This window comes from Dryobates pubescens, chromosome 6, assembly GCF_014839835.1.
Source record: "Dryobates pubescens isolate bDryPub1 chromosome 6, bDryPub1.pri, whole genome shotgun sequence".
Lineage (NCBI taxonomy): Eukaryota > Metazoa > Chordata > Aves > Piciformes > Picidae > Dryobates > Dryobates pubescens.
Window position 1 is genome coordinate 26,781,654 of NC_071617.1, and position 17,932 is coordinate 26,799,585.

The 17,932-nt window shown below is 37.9% G+C and overlaps 1 protein-coding gene across 2 annotated transcripts in view; it reads right to left on the bottom strand.

Moving 5' to 3' along the window:
* The window catches only part of PDE10A (phosphodiesterase 10A), a 368,681-nt gene that overhangs the window by 17,460 nt on the left and 333,289 nt on the right, over positions 1 to 17,932 (bottom strand). For both annotated transcript variants that reach the window (XM_009898929.2, XM_009898930.2), the window contains exons 11-18: positions 15,818 to 15,960; positions 13,662 to 13,754; positions 12,856 to 13,042; positions 9,606 to 9,748; positions 8,758 to 8,841; positions 5,131 to 5,281; positions 3,952 to 4,107; positions 657 to 829 (exon numbers count right to left, since the gene is read on the bottom strand). In XM_009898929.2, coding sequence (XP_009897231.1) covers positions 657 to 829; positions 3,952 to 4,107; positions 5,131 to 5,281; positions 8,758 to 8,841; positions 9,606 to 9,748; positions 12,856 to 13,042; positions 13,662 to 13,754; positions 15,818 to 15,960 — 1,130 coding nt within the window. The remainder of the gene's footprint in view (positions 1 to 656; positions 830 to 3,951; positions 4,108 to 5,130; positions 5,282 to 8,757; positions 8,842 to 9,605; positions 9,749 to 12,855; positions 13,043 to 13,661; positions 13,755 to 15,817; positions 15,961 to 17,932) is intronic.

Consider the following 17,932-nt stretch of genomic DNA (forward strand, 5'->3'; position numbering starts at 1 on the left):
TTGAGGTTAATTTGAGTCTGATATGCTTCAGTTCCATACTTGGAAAATATGCTTTTAAAAACTGCCCTTCCTACAGTGTTGCAATAATTTATTCAAAAACCTGTCCTTTTGAAATCAGAGTCATGACTCAGTATTTTCACATTCTACCCCTCTAATTTTTCCCTATGTAAATTCATGACAGGATCCATTTGCCAGTAAAGAAGCTCTGAAGCCTCCTATGAGACACATCTCTCACCCAGAGTGCACATTTTGCTTACATGGACTAACAGCGTCATGTATTTATGAATAAGAGAGTATATGCACATAGATTTTTTTTAAGCTTAGAACTATCTTAATTCACAGTAAGAATATTGTCATGATAATAAAACTAATAATTATTGTGCTGTATCTTTCCCCACCACCACCTAACTGCCTTTGTGCTAACTTTCCTCTGCAAATGATCTGTCACTGAACTGTGCAGATGACGTCCAAAGTGAGTGACATGCAAATATAAAACACTGGAAATTACTGTTACCTATTTGGAATTTTACACACAGATGATCTTAGAAATCTCGTATGTAAGAAAATCACTGTGTACACAAAAATTTTCTATTAAAAAATGGTTTTCCTTCCTAGGACTAATGCTATTATGAGCTAATACCAGTTTGCTGCTTTACCTGTGTGCTTGGTTTTTAAGGTTTAATGCTCCTGTCTGATGAAGCTCTTCAAGTTGCTTTCTGTTTCCAAAATACAGGGCCAAGTCTGTAGCAATGATGGCTTTCCGGATGATCTCAAGTACTTGCTCATATTCGCTGGAGCTCAGATTGGAGAAGACATTGTGCCCTTCCAGCTATGAAAAAGTAAAAAACCAATAAAAAGCACAAGCTCTAATTCTGAGATGATTTCAGTCTTTACTTCACCAGACAGGTTACAACAGTTTTACACCCCAATGACAATTTTTGTTGCAAATTCAAACGCTGATAATCCTGAAATTCCCATTTTTATCATTCCCTTTAAAATACTGTCACTAAACCTATGACTAAGCCACTGATTTGGTTTTGAGACTGCTCCTTCTGAAGCCTAAATATATTAATAGTGAAAAATGCCAGCTTTTTCTTCTCTGACTTATAACAACTACAGACACAGCACTTTCAGACAGTAGTAGCTTGGGGACTTGTAATACAGTCCTGATCCAGAGTGCTGTGTTGCCAGGCTGGGAAGGTGAGCATCCGATTCACTCTTAAGCACAATTCCAATACTAGGTAACACATAATACGAATAAGAAATTATCCACACAAAAGTACTGAAATAATTTTGTGTTCATAGTGTTCCAACTGAAGTGTGCCTCGAAATGCTGCATGTATCGATACAATTCTCTCTACAGAAATCAGCTAGTTACACTATTTTAATGTACATGAAAATGTAGGGGAAAAAGGCTACTTTGTTCAACCTTGAGTGGACTGACTCGTGAACTAAAGACAGTGGTTTCTACCATGAAGACTCTGGCAACTGTTATCCCTTTTCAATTCCTGTTGTGTATTATTGAACATTTAACTGACAATATCCATGTACTGTGATCACTGCTATCACGTGTACTGTGAGGCTGTATCACATTTTGAAAAATCAACACTATTTGCTGATTCTATGATTTGGAAAACAACTTGTCAAAACTTTACCTACGGTTGAAAGGAAACACAAAAATAAGAACGAGCCAGCCACGTCAAGGACTTCACATTCACAAATAGAAAATATTATTAAAATATATCAAATGCAGATGTGTTTTGACATTAATTGTCAGTTAGGCTGAAGCTCATGAAAAATTTCCCTTACTTTTGTCAGGTATTTACATAATTTGTTAAAAATAAATCCTCTGTGATATGTAAATATAATTTTCCAACATTTTTTACTTGGACAACTAGATTTATTTTTGTGATTCTGTGAATATAATGAATAGAAAATAAAACCTATCTATGCCTCAGTGCCCCTCTGACAGACTCTCAAGTCATAGAATGTGATGTTTGAAAAAATCATTCACAACATTTTAAGCCATGAGCAGCAAATTCCTACTAGCAGTTGTGATTTTGGGAACGCTTTCCAAGCTTACTGACTCTCATACAAGAGAACAGGCTATTAGTCCTAGTTTAAATTCTGTTCTTTAGCCTTTAGAAGCTTTACTATTAGAAAGACCACTATGACAGCTTCTGTTCATACTACTAGAAAAGAGCTGATTCTTTTATGTACTCATAGAAGCTGCCATTTCAGAGTATGTCACTTAGGCTTTTGAGTAGTATATACAAGGTATAGCTCCTAAGATTTTTGTTCTTGCCCTGCTGAGATAAAGCTAGTGAATGCAATCCCCTGTATTCTTGAGTATGGAGCACACTAGAACTGTAGGTGGATGAGCAAAGCAGCTATAAAGTTTCAAATAGTGAAATGTACTGCAGGTTTCTAACACAAGAATAAGACTCACTGACAGAAACCCTAAACAGTTTGTTGTGTCCATTGCTTGTTTTCTATTTTTTTAACAGTCCAGAAATTCAGTAAAGCTTTTTGATTCAAAATTAAAAAAACAGTAAGTCTAAGGCCACTCTAATCTGCCGTCACTGCTTATCACCACCCATGGGCACCTGGGTAGCCTGCAACTAAATCCACTCTACAGCTGATCACCTATCTCCCTTTCCTCACTCACAGTATGGGAAAAAGCTAAGAGATAGCAGAGAAGCAAGAGTTCTCTGCCTGCCTGGCAAATGGGACTTGAACAGATTACAACATTTCTGCAGGAAAAATGCAAAATGCTTTTTGAAGAATGACTGAAGTCAGCTTCACATAGCTATAGTGGGACAAAGAAATATTAATGACTGAGGGACTTGCTCACTGTGCACAAACTCAAATGGAGAATGAACACTCATAATCTAATGCCATACCACCACTGAAGGATTCAATTGCAGCCTCCTACATGGAGGAACATTCAGAGATAAAGCTTCCATTCTCTGATGAAATGTATATGATACCTAAAACCATAATCACAAGATGTGCTTCTGAACACAACAGAGAATATGTATTTTTCCTAAAAGGTGATTTGGCATTTAAGAAAATAAATATCTTCCCCCTGAGAGACCAGAAAGAAAGAGAAGTTAACAATGAATTAGTGGCACAGCAGCATGGCATAGTTGTGCATTGAGCATGTGCATGGTGAACCAGTGCATGGTGAACCAGTGAGCATATGTATGTTACGGACTGGCAGTGGTTCCATAGGTAAGAGCATGAAAAAAATAATTCACTGAAGAGAAAATATCTGTGTGCCAGCAGCATAGCTGAATTTCCCAAAACATGTCTGCATGCTTTCTGGTAGCTGTGCATTCATTAAACATACAGACACCTCACTCATTTCTTTTTTCAATTTCAAAGTGAGTAACACAAAAGCACACAGTAACACAATGGAGCAAGTTTCAGCTTTTCATGCATCCACAATTAACATTTCCTCCTTCATGCCACACGTTTAATGTTCACGGAATTTATTACAGCAGGTTTTCAAGCTTGCCACACAAAATTCTGCCAGTACTTGAGTTTTATTCAGAACTTCAGGATGGTAGGAGATTTTGCTGAAGCAAATTATTCTGGAAATATCAAAGTGGGAAAATGAAAAAAGTTCCTATCCCATAAAGCCATAGAAAGACCACTCATTGACCTAGAAGCTAAAAGCTCCGAAGGAAGGCCATAAGACCTTCAAACACACAATACATTTCAATAATATCGAGATTTTGGAAAAGCTGTGTTTTGCACTATTACTGAATGTTTGGGTTGATAATTGTGGAACCCACTTTGCTGTAATAAATCTTCCACACTTCTAAACAAGCACCACAGTCCAGAAATTAATTTGGCATGCTACAGAAAATCTACTGGGTAATGATGTGACTGCTATATTCACCAGTGGATTCTACTGTGCAGAATACACAATTACAATAATCCTACCTGCAGGATGGACACAGTCTGTGAGAAGTGGTGCTGTTCCATTGTTGATGTGGAATAGAGAGCAGCTAATGGGTGATCAAATTTCTGAAGATAGCTGTTGCTGTAACCTCTGTGATCCAGGTCATGGCACAGGCATGCAACTAAAAGACCTTTTCGCTACGAAAACAAAAAATGAGACAAACGTTGTAAAAGCAAGATTTATTTCTTGCCCCTAGATGTCACTCTCTTCCCAAAATACGGTAAAAGTTGCACAATGCTCACACTGTTTTAAAAAAGTACATAGAGAAACATCTTTAAAATTGTGCAAAAAGCATGATGAGGACATGCTGAATTAAAACTCTCAGTCATACTGCAATTCAAATCTTTTCTATGTTACAAAAGCATCGTTGCAGAGTCAAACACTATTGGAGGAAGAAATCAGTTTCAGGACAAAATTTGGATTTTAAACAGCTAGTTTGGTCATCCACTGAATTCCTACCATGTTTATTATTTTTTTTTATTTATTTTTTTTTTAATACAGTGATTTCCTGTTCAAGGTAGTTTCACTGAAGTCCAGTGCTAGACCTGCCTCTGCAACAGTATTCAAATACACTGACCATGTGTTCTGGGTGAAACTTTTCCTAGGAAGTAACTGATGTGAGCCACAGAAACAATAGATAAAGTCTCTTCAACCTCACAGGTTTCAAGATTCAGGACATTTTCCTCCTGTGTTGGGTTATGCCCTCCCTGCAGGGCATTTTCTCCCTGGGAAACTGAGTCTGTTCCACTCCCCCTCCCTGCCCAGCTAGGGTATAAAAATGTGGCCCGTACGGGGAAAGCCCTCCCCTTCCTGTTTTCAGGATGGGCATAACCCATCACACCTCCTCTGCCTTCAATACAGATCTAACAGTTAACTAATTGAGAAAAACCTCAAAATGTGGACATGGACTTAAGACTAAATCTGCTACTGCTTCTTTAGTGGGCAGACCTGAAAAATGTGCAGGAAACAGGATTAGAGAATCTAAAGAAGATTAGGAATCTAAATAATCCCACTTCCTTGTAATTTCTTGGTCCTCTGGAGGGGCCTTTATATACATACTCTGTCCAAACTGACAGTAAAACTCTAGCATAGAAAATGTAATTCTGTGATGGCTGCTACCTCTGATGAGGTATGGTATCTGAGAGAATCATCTCACCTACCTCTAGATCAGTGAAAAGTCCCTGGTTGTTCTGAAGTATGGCATACATGCAATGTGCAACAGTAACTGCATGCTTCCAGTTGTGGTAGGGCACACGTCGATAATTCTTCTTTACAGACATTGTAAATCGGCACAGCTTTTCAAGTTCAAAGCTAGGAAGATATCAATTTGTATGGAGAAGAAAAATAAGTACAAGAGAAAATAACCAACAAAGAAGAAAATATGCGCTTTGACTTACTCTTGCTAGGATCGACTTGCACTGCACGTGACTCATTGATTACAAGTGTCATTACAGTTGAGCATGGATACCTGACAATGCTTTTAGTTTAATCTGTAAATTTCTAGAACATAAGTCAAGCTACCCAGCACAGACAATACAATTGCATAACTTTCTCTGCTTCCAGAAACTGAAGTATAGTTTCTTTGAATCATTATCTATTACACCTGCCAAATAGTGAAACTCTGCATATAATGGGCAATTAGGAAACATTATTTGAAGCCAGAACATAAAATTAGGGCATTTTAAGCAAATGAGACAGAAGAAATAATAACAAGATTTCACTTTTTCCAAGATGTTAAGATTACATTTTTCTGGTTTCCCCCAAATGACCTGAAATTTACATTTCACCACCAAACGATATTTTATTAAGTAATTGCTGGTGAACTGTGAAAATGCCTCAAACCTATAGCACCTATGGCATTATTTCTTAAATTTTGGGTTTTTGTTTACATTTTGGCTATTGACAAGTGAAAGATCTATTTATCATGAAGAGCATTTTCACTAAGGCAGTAATAAAAAACAGTAATAAAGTAATTGTTATGTTTGGCTTATATGCTCATCAAAAACACCTCCGAAAGAGTTCATATCCTGCAGTAGCAGAGCTCTGCACAATCTTGAATAGATTTTATCTAGTGATGTGTCTTCAAAAGGAAAGCTGAATACTTTCTCTTTACAGATGGGACATGCAGGCCTGCATTACATATCAGGTAAAACTTATTCTAATGTATCTAACAGAAACTGCCCAGGGTGAGAATAGAATATTATTACACTTAAGCCCAGAACTTAACTGAAGATAACAAAGCTCCAGGTTGCTTTTTCCCCACACAAATGGATCAGTTTTCCTCTATTCTCCTTTTTCCTGTTACTGTGATACAATTTTTTTCCCCCCAAGTTTCATGTTTTAACTACTTGGATGTGTCAGCCAAGTGGTATTGTTGTTATACTTTTGCAGTACACGTGAGTTGAGAAAACTAATGTCTCTAACCTACATGCAAAAATGTAAATGCATCTACTATATGGAGCCAGTTAGAAAAACATACTTCTACAGTTGTGTGCTGAGCAAGTTAATTATTCTTCTTAGCTTTAGTCTAAAATTAGTAAAAATGGAGGTATAGTCTTTCACAAAATCTTTAGGCTTCCTTTTTTAATTCTAGAGAGTTAAGTCAGAGAGCTCTAGAACAATTGTTAAAAATAGTTTAAAATAGTAAATTGTAATTCAGAATATCACAACAGTCACTTCCATCTACATCCAGTATCATCTCAATGGTAACTACAGGATAGTAGTTATAACCATTGTCAACATAGAGTACTATTTCCTACACAGTTGTATTTTGTATGCTTGATTAAAGCAGTAAAGATCATTTCTTCATGACATCAAAGAAAATGTAGCCCTCGGATTAGTATCCAGTATAGATCTTTCAGATTGGCAACAAAAAGTCTAGAGGCAATGAGGAAAGACTTTAGGGCCTTAGGACAACTGCTTAAGGGATCAGGAGCACAAGCTGTGCTCTCCTCTGTCCCTCTGGTTGTGGGGAGTGTTGCGGGAATAAACCAGAAAAGACAGCAGATCAGTGCCCCACATTTGGTGTCGTTGACAGGACTTTGAGTTCTTTAATCATGGTCTGCTGGGTTACACCTATCCTGGGGGGAGGAGGGTTTCAAGAGCCCTGCTTCCCCCAGGGGACAAAAGAAACCTGATCCAGGTGGACTTGACTTCTCCCTCCCAGGAGGAGGGGTCCCCCAGGTCTAAGTTGGTCTGTTCCTCTCCCCCTTCCTGTCCAGCAAGACTATAAAGGGGCAGTTGTGGTGGCCATATTTCTCTTCGCTCCTGCCTCGCCTGTTTGAAAGAACCCACAGCTGCTGCTGGCCTCCAGTTCTGCCACGTCGTCAGGTCTGATCTTCTCCCTGCCACATCCATGCTTCTCTAAAGGACTGAAATCCACATACACTGAGGGAGATACAAGGCCATCCAAATTTGGTTTTGTCTATTTTCCTATTCATCCTTATTCCTTACCCTTGTAAACCCTCCCTGTTACTGCTATATATATATATATTGTTAAAAAAAAAAAAGTTACTACTTCTACTTCCAAACTACCTCCAGATTATTTTTTGGTAGATTGAACTCCAGTTAAGGCTTAAACCACCACACATGGGTAGATTTGCAGGACACCAGGCCTGCTGGCAACAGACAGGATACACCCATCTCAAAGGGAAGAAGGATTCTGGCCCAGGAGCTAGCAGGTCTCACTAAAAGTATTTAAACTAGATTTGAAGGGGGAATGGCACAAAACTGGGCTTGCTAGAAATAAGCCTAAGATGCACAAGGGGAGGTTTGGATTAGATATTAGAAGAAACTTGTTTGCTGAAAGGGTTACCAAACACTGGAAAAGGCTCCCCAGGGAGGTGATTGAATTCCCATCCCTGGAGGTGCTTAAAACACACATAGATGGGGTGCTAAGAGATATGGTTTAGCACCAAACTCAGTACAGTTACGATAGAAATTGGACTCTATGATCTTAAAAGTCTTTTCCAACCAAAATGATTCTATAATTCTATGATTCAGTTAGGAATGGAAATAAGCTAACCATATTGAAATGTACAGAACTGTATTTAGAACAGACACCCACTTTACAGTATTGAAGGAGACATCAGAAAGACCCTCAGGTTTGACTGCATAGTTTGAGGGCATGGAGATTCATCCAGTGAACTAAGAGAAAAGAGTCACCAGCAGATATTTCCCAAATCTTGTTCCTTTGTACAGGGATATACTTCCCCTTTCAATTGTCCACCTGTAGACTTTTTCCATAATTCAGAGCAGCTCCTTTCTTTCAGCAAAATGCTACTGATTTTAGCAACAATAATGCATACTGAGAGAAAGGACAATCAACAAAACACTTCATTTGAAACACAATCACTTCCAGTGACGTTGACACCTGATGCATTTATCAAGGTAAGATCTAACCTTGGGTTATTTTAACCATGTAATATATTCACTTCAGTAACTATATACTTGAAAAAGGAGCATTCATGGACCTTCTCTCCTTTATGGCAAGAGTGTCTCTAGTATCTTCTGTCAGAAAAGTAATCTCATCTCAGAAAGAGACAATACTTCTGTATATTAAAAAGACAACTATTTGGATGATAACCTGAGTTCTACCTGGCTGTTCCCAAATTTTATCAACTGAAGACCAAGAAGTTGCAGCAAGAAATTCAGGCTGCTTATTACAGTCCTGTACAGACCAGACACAGTAAATAAAATCTAAAGAAAGTAAGACCTTGAATTAGACATTTCCTAATAAATAAGTACATAAATAACATAATTGAAGCAATAAATCATGACATTCGTACCAGGCTGTCCCACAGGACTGGTGAACCATGTAGACAAAAATGGCAGGCCAGACATCTTCATACGGACTGATATCAAAGTGGTATCTAAGGAGAAAGTTGCAGCAAATAGAATTCATTTTTGGTGAGGAGGCAGGTTATGTAACATCATCTAACAAAGCATAAGAAAATGTATTGCAAACAACATACTTCTGTCGGGGTGGAATCTTGCAAACTTCTAATACTCTAGCTTTCAACTAGTCACTACAAGATGTAATGAATTTGAATTGTAAGCAGCCTCTGTTAAGCATATACTTGTATGCTTTGCTTGCTCACAGCTACAATGCTCAGAGCCTGACAGAAGCAAGCAAGCTCTAGAGATCAGGTTTACAAAGACAGCTCAATTTTTTTTCACTCCACTTAGGCACCTGCTCACTACAGTTAAGTTATTGTCCTGGGCCTGAAACAATGACTGAAAAATAACATGACTTACGGTCTTAGCTTCAAGTAGGGACTGACTGATAAAATACAGGTAGAGGTACATCTATATTAGTGATTTGGAACTGTCAGAAAGCAAGCTCATCTCTACAACATTTAGATACAAACTAATTCTTAAAGCAACTATTGTAGCTATGCATGCCTCAGGAAAATGCTAATATTCTGAGTAGCCATTTGACAGATATATTTTGTTTGTAGGTCTTTAACTATAACTAAGCCTAAGAAAGCCAAATCTCTATGATTTTGAAATAGTACAATAATAAAAAGTGCTTCCTACAAAACTCTCCACTATACCTAGGAGGAAAAAAACCAAAAGAACAGCTCTTTCACTGACTGATAAAAGATGAGACTTGCTGTATGAGAAAAATACTTACAGTTCAATTTCTTTATAAATATGTGGAGGCAGTGTACAGTGCATGAGGTTTTGCCACTCTTCTGCTGTACAAACACTGTGGTAGGACAGCTTCTCCATTGTTACACGGTAAATACACTCTGAATGGCGAATTCTGTGGTACATCTGAAAAAGCAAAGTCATTCATTAATGTAAAATTTTAATTAAGGAAAAAATATTTCTTTCCTGCATTAAAGCACTTATTTGTTAAATACACATGTGCAAAAACATTAGTGCTTTTGGTTGTTCAACTTGTTCCCATAAGGGGACAAGAATCCCTGCACATGAGTTGGCTGAGCTCATTGACAAGGCTTTAAACTAGTTTTAAAGGGGACAGGGACATAGCTGGCCTTGACACTGAGATTTCTGGGTGTAGTAGCCCAACACTTGTGGAGCAGTGTGTTGACATCTTAAACAACCAGAAGGTCTACTCCTACTCAAAGTTGGAAACTATGTACTCAACTCCCTCCCCAGAATGTTTATACACCAACGCATGCAGCATGGGCAATAAACAGGAGGAGCTGAGGGTGACAGTGCTACAGAGAAACTATGATACAGCAGCCGTCACGGAAACCTGGTGGGCTGACTCCCACAACTGGAGTGCTGCAATCAATGGCTACCAAATTTTCAGAAGGGATAGGCAAGGACAAAGAGGTGGTGGCATGGCCTTCTATGTTAGGGAGACATATGAAACCATTCAAATCAATGAAGGTGATGACAGGGTTGAGTCCAAGTGGGTAAGAACCAGGAATAAGGCCAGCAAGAGTAGTATTGTGGTGGGAATCTGTTATAGACCACCCAACCAGGAGGCTGAGGTAGATGAAATTTTTTATAAGCAGTTGAGAGAGGTTTCACAATCCCTTCCCCTTGTTCTTATGGGAGAGTTCAACTTCCCAGATGTCTGCTGGGAATACAATACAGCAGGGAGAGAACAGTCTTGGAGGTTCCTGGAGTGTGTGGAGGTTAATTTCCTGACACAACTGGTGAGGGAGCCAACCAGGGAAGGTGCCCTCCTGGACCTGCTTCTCATGAACAGGGAAGAACTTGCAGGGGAAGTAAAGGTTGGAAGTAAAGGAAGTAGGGCTCAGTGATCATGAGATGATTGAGTTCTCTACCCTTGGGGAAACAACGAGAGGGGTTAGTAAATCTGCCACCTTGAACTTCCACAGGGCAAACTTTGGCCTGTTCAGGAGACTGATTGACAAAGTCCCTTGGGAGGCTACTCTGGAGGATACAGGAGTCCAGGAAGGCTGGACATACTTCAAGAGGGAAGTGTTAAAGGTACAGGAGCAGCTGTCCCTGTGTGTCAAAAAACAAGTTGGTGGGGAAGATGTCCAGCCTGGGTGAATAGGGACCTTTGGCTGGATCTCAGTAACAAAGTAAGAGTCTATGGCCTTTGGAAGAAGCTCTGCAGGGAGAAAATCAGGAGAGACAAAGCACATCTGGAGTTCAACCGAACTACAGCTGTTAAGGATAATAAAAAATGTTTGCACAAATTAATTAACAACAAAAGGAGGACTAGGGAATATCTCCATCCTTTATTGAATGCAGAGGGAAACATAGTGACAAAGGATGAGGAGAAGGCTGAGGTGCTCAATGCCTACTTTGCCTTGTTCTTTAGCATTGGATCCAGCAGTTGCCTGGACACTCAGCCTCATGTACTAGTAGTAAGGGAAGGGAATCAGAAAGAGGTCATCACAATAAATGAGGAAGTGGTCAGTGATCTGCTACACCACTTAGATGCACACAAGTCTATGGGGGCAGATGGGCTGCACCCAAGGGTGCTGAAGAAGTTGGCAGCTGTGCTCGTCAAACACCTTCCGATATTTACCTGAAGTCCTGGCTAAGAATATGCTGCCCAGGGAGGTGATTGAGTCACCAGCCCTGGATGTGTTTAAAGGTCATTTGGATGTGGTGCTTGGGGATATGGTTTAGGGGTGAGCCTTGTAGAGTAGGGTTATTGGTTGGACTTGGTTATCCTGAAGGTCTTCTCCAATCTGAATGTTTCTATGATTCTGCGACTCTGTAAACATCACACATTAGAGAAGTGGCAGATCACATGAAAACTGGGCCTTCTATCACATCATTCTGCATGGATTCACTTGGGTAAACATCTAAGATGCATCACTGTGTATGAGCTCTCCCAAGAAAAAGAATCAAGTTCAGGAGGTAGAAACAAAGCTTAGTCCCTTACAATATGCTAACAGGAAGAAAACTGGCAACAGGGCACAATTCATATTTTGTGCCACTGCATGACTTCAGCTATCTACGTAGTTAATGGTACATGAGATGTTTATCATATTACAATACAATACTGTGAAAAATAAACACAGTTAATTATTGAGGGGTTCAGACAGCTGTTGCAGACACGTGAGAACAGAACATAAAGATAATCACTTGGAGTACTTGCCCTGACAGCTAACACTCACCACCTAGAACAGTGGATTCACACACAACTAATCCTAAATTTCATAATCCTAAATTTCATTTATATGCAGGCCTTTCTACTTGCCTTGAGTCACATGAAAAAGTTTTAAGTACTTGTTAGTAAAATTTCCTGCCCCATTAAGACAACAGTATGATGTTGGTAAAATGACTTAATGTAAATCACCAGGCTTAACTGGCATTGCATTGTACCTTACCTGCCATGAATATGATACATTTCTTCTGCACTGTGTTTTTATTGCAGTTATTGCATTTTCATACTTATATAGCAATGCTCATTATATTGCTTATACTTCCTATAGGAATAGTAATTGTTGGAACAAGACAGGGTTTGAAAACAAAAATAGCTAACTACTCTTATCTAGAAGCAGGGATAATTATGAGTATGTAGCACAGCATATAAATGTATACACTTGTATCTTTAAACATTAAGCATATGGAATCAAGAGAAAATACATCTCCATCCCTCAGCTGAATTTGCAAAACATGCGATCTGAAATTATAAAAGTAGGAATCATACTTTCCAATTGAAAAAGGAGGCAAACAGATATTCACAATTCAGAGCTTGCTCTTTCAGTTCAGTTACACACAACTGATGTATCCAGAGTACAATTATTTCAGAAAGCATCAATTGAATCCCTAAGCAAAGAATTTAATTATTCCTGTTTCCCTGCTAATTCAATGAAACAGAATTACAAATCACTTTAATAATGTAGACCGAAACCTTAAGTAGGATTCTATGTCTCTCATTAAAAACAACAGCTTACAAAACTGTAATTAAAACTTACATTAGCACAGTGTAAGGCTAAAGCACAAAAGACTGCAAACATTTTAAAGTTGTTCTCATCAGTTTTAGAGAAGGCACTTCCACTTATTTTGTTCACCATCTGCACAACACCTATTACACTTCCTCGGCTTACAATAGGCATGCACAGGATATTTCTGGTTGTGTAGCCTGTGTAGAGGTCTACATCTCTGGGGAGCCCGAAAAGAGAAAGGAAAAAAAAAAAGAAAAGAGTAAGATTATTAATTAATATCTATTTCTTCTCAGAATTTTTGATGTACAATACACAAATTTCTTTTTACAGTAGACATAGTTTAGTACCCACAAGAAGTTTACCTCCAAAGTTCTTAAATATTTCCACCTACAGTGACATATTTAGAAAGAACTTTCTAATCCTTTAATCTCCATAGAGATAGAGAATTAATACCTCCTTAAATGTACAGTCAGTTTATTCATAAACATAGATGTGCTGTTTGTTAGTGAATTGGCTTTTCTTGCCCGTGAAACTAAGCAGATTGACAAGGCAGCTAATAAAGAAAAGCAGCAACAGCCTGCCCAACTGAGCAAAGTTTTATAATGGGAAAAATAACTATTTTTTTCTGCATTGTCTTTATAGGTGATAAAAATAACACTTCTTATTTGTGTCTTTAAAATATCTATGATGACTAAAGCATTTAAATATGTATCTATAGTTTTCCTCCTCATCAAAGGATCACAGCTCCATGAATGCATCCTAGTATGAAATTTAAGTAGTAAATTTAAATAAAAGGTTTGGTGAGCTATTATCCCCACCTGCAAATAACATCCTACCTGTTAAAGCGTGGATCTGCATAGGCATCAGGGATGTTAAGTACTTCTCCTGTTCTTGCCACTTGACCAGCTATTCCTTTTTCTATAGAAAATCTGTGGAAAATAAAAATGTGTGTTAGCCACAATATGAGCTACATGCAAAACCATTTTTCCAGTGGAGTCTGTCTTGGGCACAGTAATGGATACTTGTTCCAAATCAGCGTCATTTTGATGCTCTTAGGAGAAAACTCTTACAGGACAAGTAGAAGTAATTAATAAAATAGAAAAGCACATTCTAATAAATACTTTGTAAAAACATTTTATAAAGCTGTATAGTTTAATGCAAAAGATGACATAATATGACCATTTTAATGACAAAAATTGGAAGCCTTCAGTTACTGTGGGGGTTATCTCTAATAAACATGACATTCGTACAGAACCAGTGACTTGTGTTTACATTTAGAAGCTACTGATTTTATCATTGGCTTTTGCATATTCATTGTTTCATTGTATCTGCCATAGGCAATATGGAGCTTGTTTCTTCAAGGGGGGCAAGTGGATTGGGTGAAAAAAACTTTGGAGAGGGATCAGCGGAAATTTCAAAGCTTAGCATTATATACATTTGCCACGTACACTTCAGAAAAACCAGCTCATTTCAACTTAAACACAAAAATTAGATGCTGGAGTTGAATTGGAAAAAAATGAAAGTTTGTCCAGCAAATAAATTATTTTCAATTCTTTGACATAAAACAGTTATAACATGCAAGCACAGAATTTGTAGAGAAAAATATTTAGAAAGAGACACATATGGAACACCTTCAAGCCTAAATGTACCTTGGTAGTATTTTGCCCCCACTGAAGTTAGTGAGAAATTTGCAGGATTTCACCCTGCACACCTAATATTAAGTTACTTTCTTCTGCTGCTTCTTATATGTACATCACACCAACTTAAGGCCTCCTGATGACTGACTCAGTGTCACTTTCCTATAGATATTTAGGTTGTACTTCTCTTTCCACATACAGCACTCCTAAAATGGCTCACACTCTTACACAATAATTTTCATACAGAAAAGACAGAAAGATACAACCAAGAAAAAAAAAACTATCAAGAAGAAGTATGACAGTGTATGTTAAAGCAGGCCACCGTCTTTCACTTAAACCGCCTCCTTACTTGTCAGTATGCAAAATGCATCAATTTTGATGCCTTTCATTTTCACTCATACAATGCAGTTAAGTGGAAATAAGTTTGTCTAAAGGAGCATAAGCAAAGATATGAACCACAACTCATATTGGCCCAGCATTTTGAAAGTATAAGGAGCAAATGAAAAATACTCTTAGAAAATCTGTGCTGAGTATCTTCCTCATTTACTCATACTTTTATTTTTAAGAAGCTACAGCTTTTAAAACCTGCACATCTTTGAAAGCATTGATCACTTTAAGGATCCGTAATTGTTGTATTGCCTTTGTTGCTGTGTCTCTTTCACTAAAGGAACATGCATATATGTAAAAATTATGTAATTGTGACATTAAACAGAAATAGACATACATTTTAGGTAGAGAATGCTGTGTACACATTAGAAGCCCATATACATTTTCAAATTCACCACTTCTAGCATACTTCAGAATCATAATGAAAGTTTGAAAATACTCTAAGTTCACATGAGAAAGATTAAAACTAAATGACTGGACTAGCAATTTTCAAAACAAATGACCAGTCCATACTAGATTCTACATATGCCTACTACACATATAAGAAGTACACATTGTGACTTCCTTGCTTCGGAAGTGCTTAAATTGCACAAATTTGAATTCCTCTTGGGAGCCCTCTTGGGATAAAAAGTCCCATATTGGCAGACTACAGATTAGGTGCACCTTTACCTGCACCTTTACCTACCTCAAAACACCTCTGTTTTTTCCCCAACATGATTTCCAAAAGGACCGCCTCCGGAAGACGGCATTTCCAGGAGTGACGTTATAGCTTCAGAGACGTTGTTTCGATGGCACTGCAATGTCATTCCCAGAAGTACTACCTTCTGGAGGCGGGTCCTGGTGGGAATGATATCACAGTATGACAAGTATTGTCAGGGTACCTGCAGATAGTCACAGAGACTGGGTAATAAAATGCCTGTACAGCCGTAGTTATAATGAAACTGTGTTATTCTGCTCGCTACTCTTACCTTATTTCTTTGGTCTTCTTGAAGACAGGTTTCCCATCATTTTCTTCTCCAATATCAAAAAGATCTGAATACAGTTCCTTATTTTTGTGGTCAACCTGGAAGAGTGCACACCTATCTGCATTCACGAGGTTTTTTGCATATATCTATAGACAAAAAAAACAAAACCAAAACTAGAGTTAACAGTCATAGGTTAGATTATCTTGAGTCATTTATCTGCTAAAAACTTAAGTCACTGATGCCCTTTCTGTTTGAAAGGGTATCCACCTTCACAGTAATCTTTTAGGATCATAACTCAACATGAAAGCCTGCCTTTTATTCAAGATGTATTTGCAAATTAGTGTTCCTCTCTTTGAAAAATACAGGAATATCTTTAGAGCCCTGAACTTTTGCCAAAAGAAAAAAGCTTTCCTATTGCACTGCTTTTCAAGTATAAGGAATGCTTTTCACAATGATACCTTTCCTCTCCCTATGCTTGCATCTTATTCTCCTATACTTGATTTTAAATAGATAGATATAACATGATCTTATTCACCTATACTTGATTTTAAATAGATAGATATAACAAGATCTTATTCACCTATACTTGATTTTAAATAGATAGATATAACAAGATCTAAGAACATTTTCTGCTTTTTGTCTTTATCTTCAATGCAAATATATGGATATTGAAGATCAAGCAAAGAAAGGCATAACATAGAGGCTAGTGTTTGTTTCCAAATAAGGCTAAAGTACATGTAATACATAACAAAGAACTAATAGTGAAGAAGTGTCATTATGAATTGCTCTATGCAATGATGTAGGAAATGGTTGTGCCCTCCTTTTGCTAGGGACTGTTATTGCACAAAAGCTGAGACTTAGTAGTTTTGCACGGGCTAACCAAAGACCACAAGGTACCACCCCACAGTACAGCAATAGACTTGCACAGTATCATGCTTTCAACCAAATAGTTTTATCTTAGTAAAACCAACTGCTACCTAGCACTGATTGTCAGAACAGAACCTTGTCCTCAAAACACTCTTCACTGAAATGTTTCTCAGATACACAATGGACTTTCTGAGAACAAGAGGAAAGAATGTGCCAAAGTCAAAGCAAAGATTATTGTGTTAAGATGATGTATAGTCAGGTTCAAGAACCTGCTATATCCAATTCAGACATATGTCCTGTTTCTTATCTGCTCAGAAAGTATAGTAACTGCGTGGTAGAGCGTGAGCTGAGGTGGATCTCACTCTGCTTTTTAAAATTGTATGTAATAGCTATCTAGGCATTCAGCCACAGAAAGAGGTTGACTACATTTTGGTGTGCAATGGCTGCATATCATATGTCTTAAAAATTCTCAAGCCTTTCATATGAATGAATTAACTTCCCCTTCACTTCCCTTTTGGTTTTCAAAACTAAAACCAGAAACTTCAGATACTTTATTTCATATTAAGGTAAATAGAAGAATGTCACCCTTTGTCAGAAGAAAAATCCCTAGGAGACAATAAATCATTACATGGGGGATTCTAATCCCATGTCATATGAACTGTGTAACACGAACTGCACAGAAAGCATCTAGATCAACTCTACAAAACTTGGGAAAACCCTCCCATGCTGGCAGTATCTGTGGCTGGAAAGATTCTGTTACTTTCTACCCAATTTGCTTCATCACAATAGTAGAAAATCAGGGAGACTGCAAGCTAAGAGCTAACTTATGAGAACCACTTCCCACTTAGAGCACTAAGAACTGTAAAGATCTTGGGCTACTCACGACATTTATTCCTTTACTCAAAATGAAGTGAATATAAACTGTGCTGAAAAAAAGATAAGAGGTCCAGTAAATGCCTCTCTACAACTATTCAGGCTCTGTATCAGATTTCTTTGTAAGATCAACAGCACGGTGTTGATTTTCTACAAATAAATTTTGTGTTCCTAATGCATACGACTCCAGAACTTACCTTGGTCACAACTCGGGCTTTTCAAAAATAACTACTTCAATATTAGTAATTGAGAGAAGTAGGTAATAGGACAAGAAAGTCTTACTTCTCTAAAGCCCTAGCTCTAACCCAGACCAGTAGTTGATGGGGAATATCAGTACAAAAGATGTTTGCACTGTCAGCAGGGAGGCCAGGAACCATC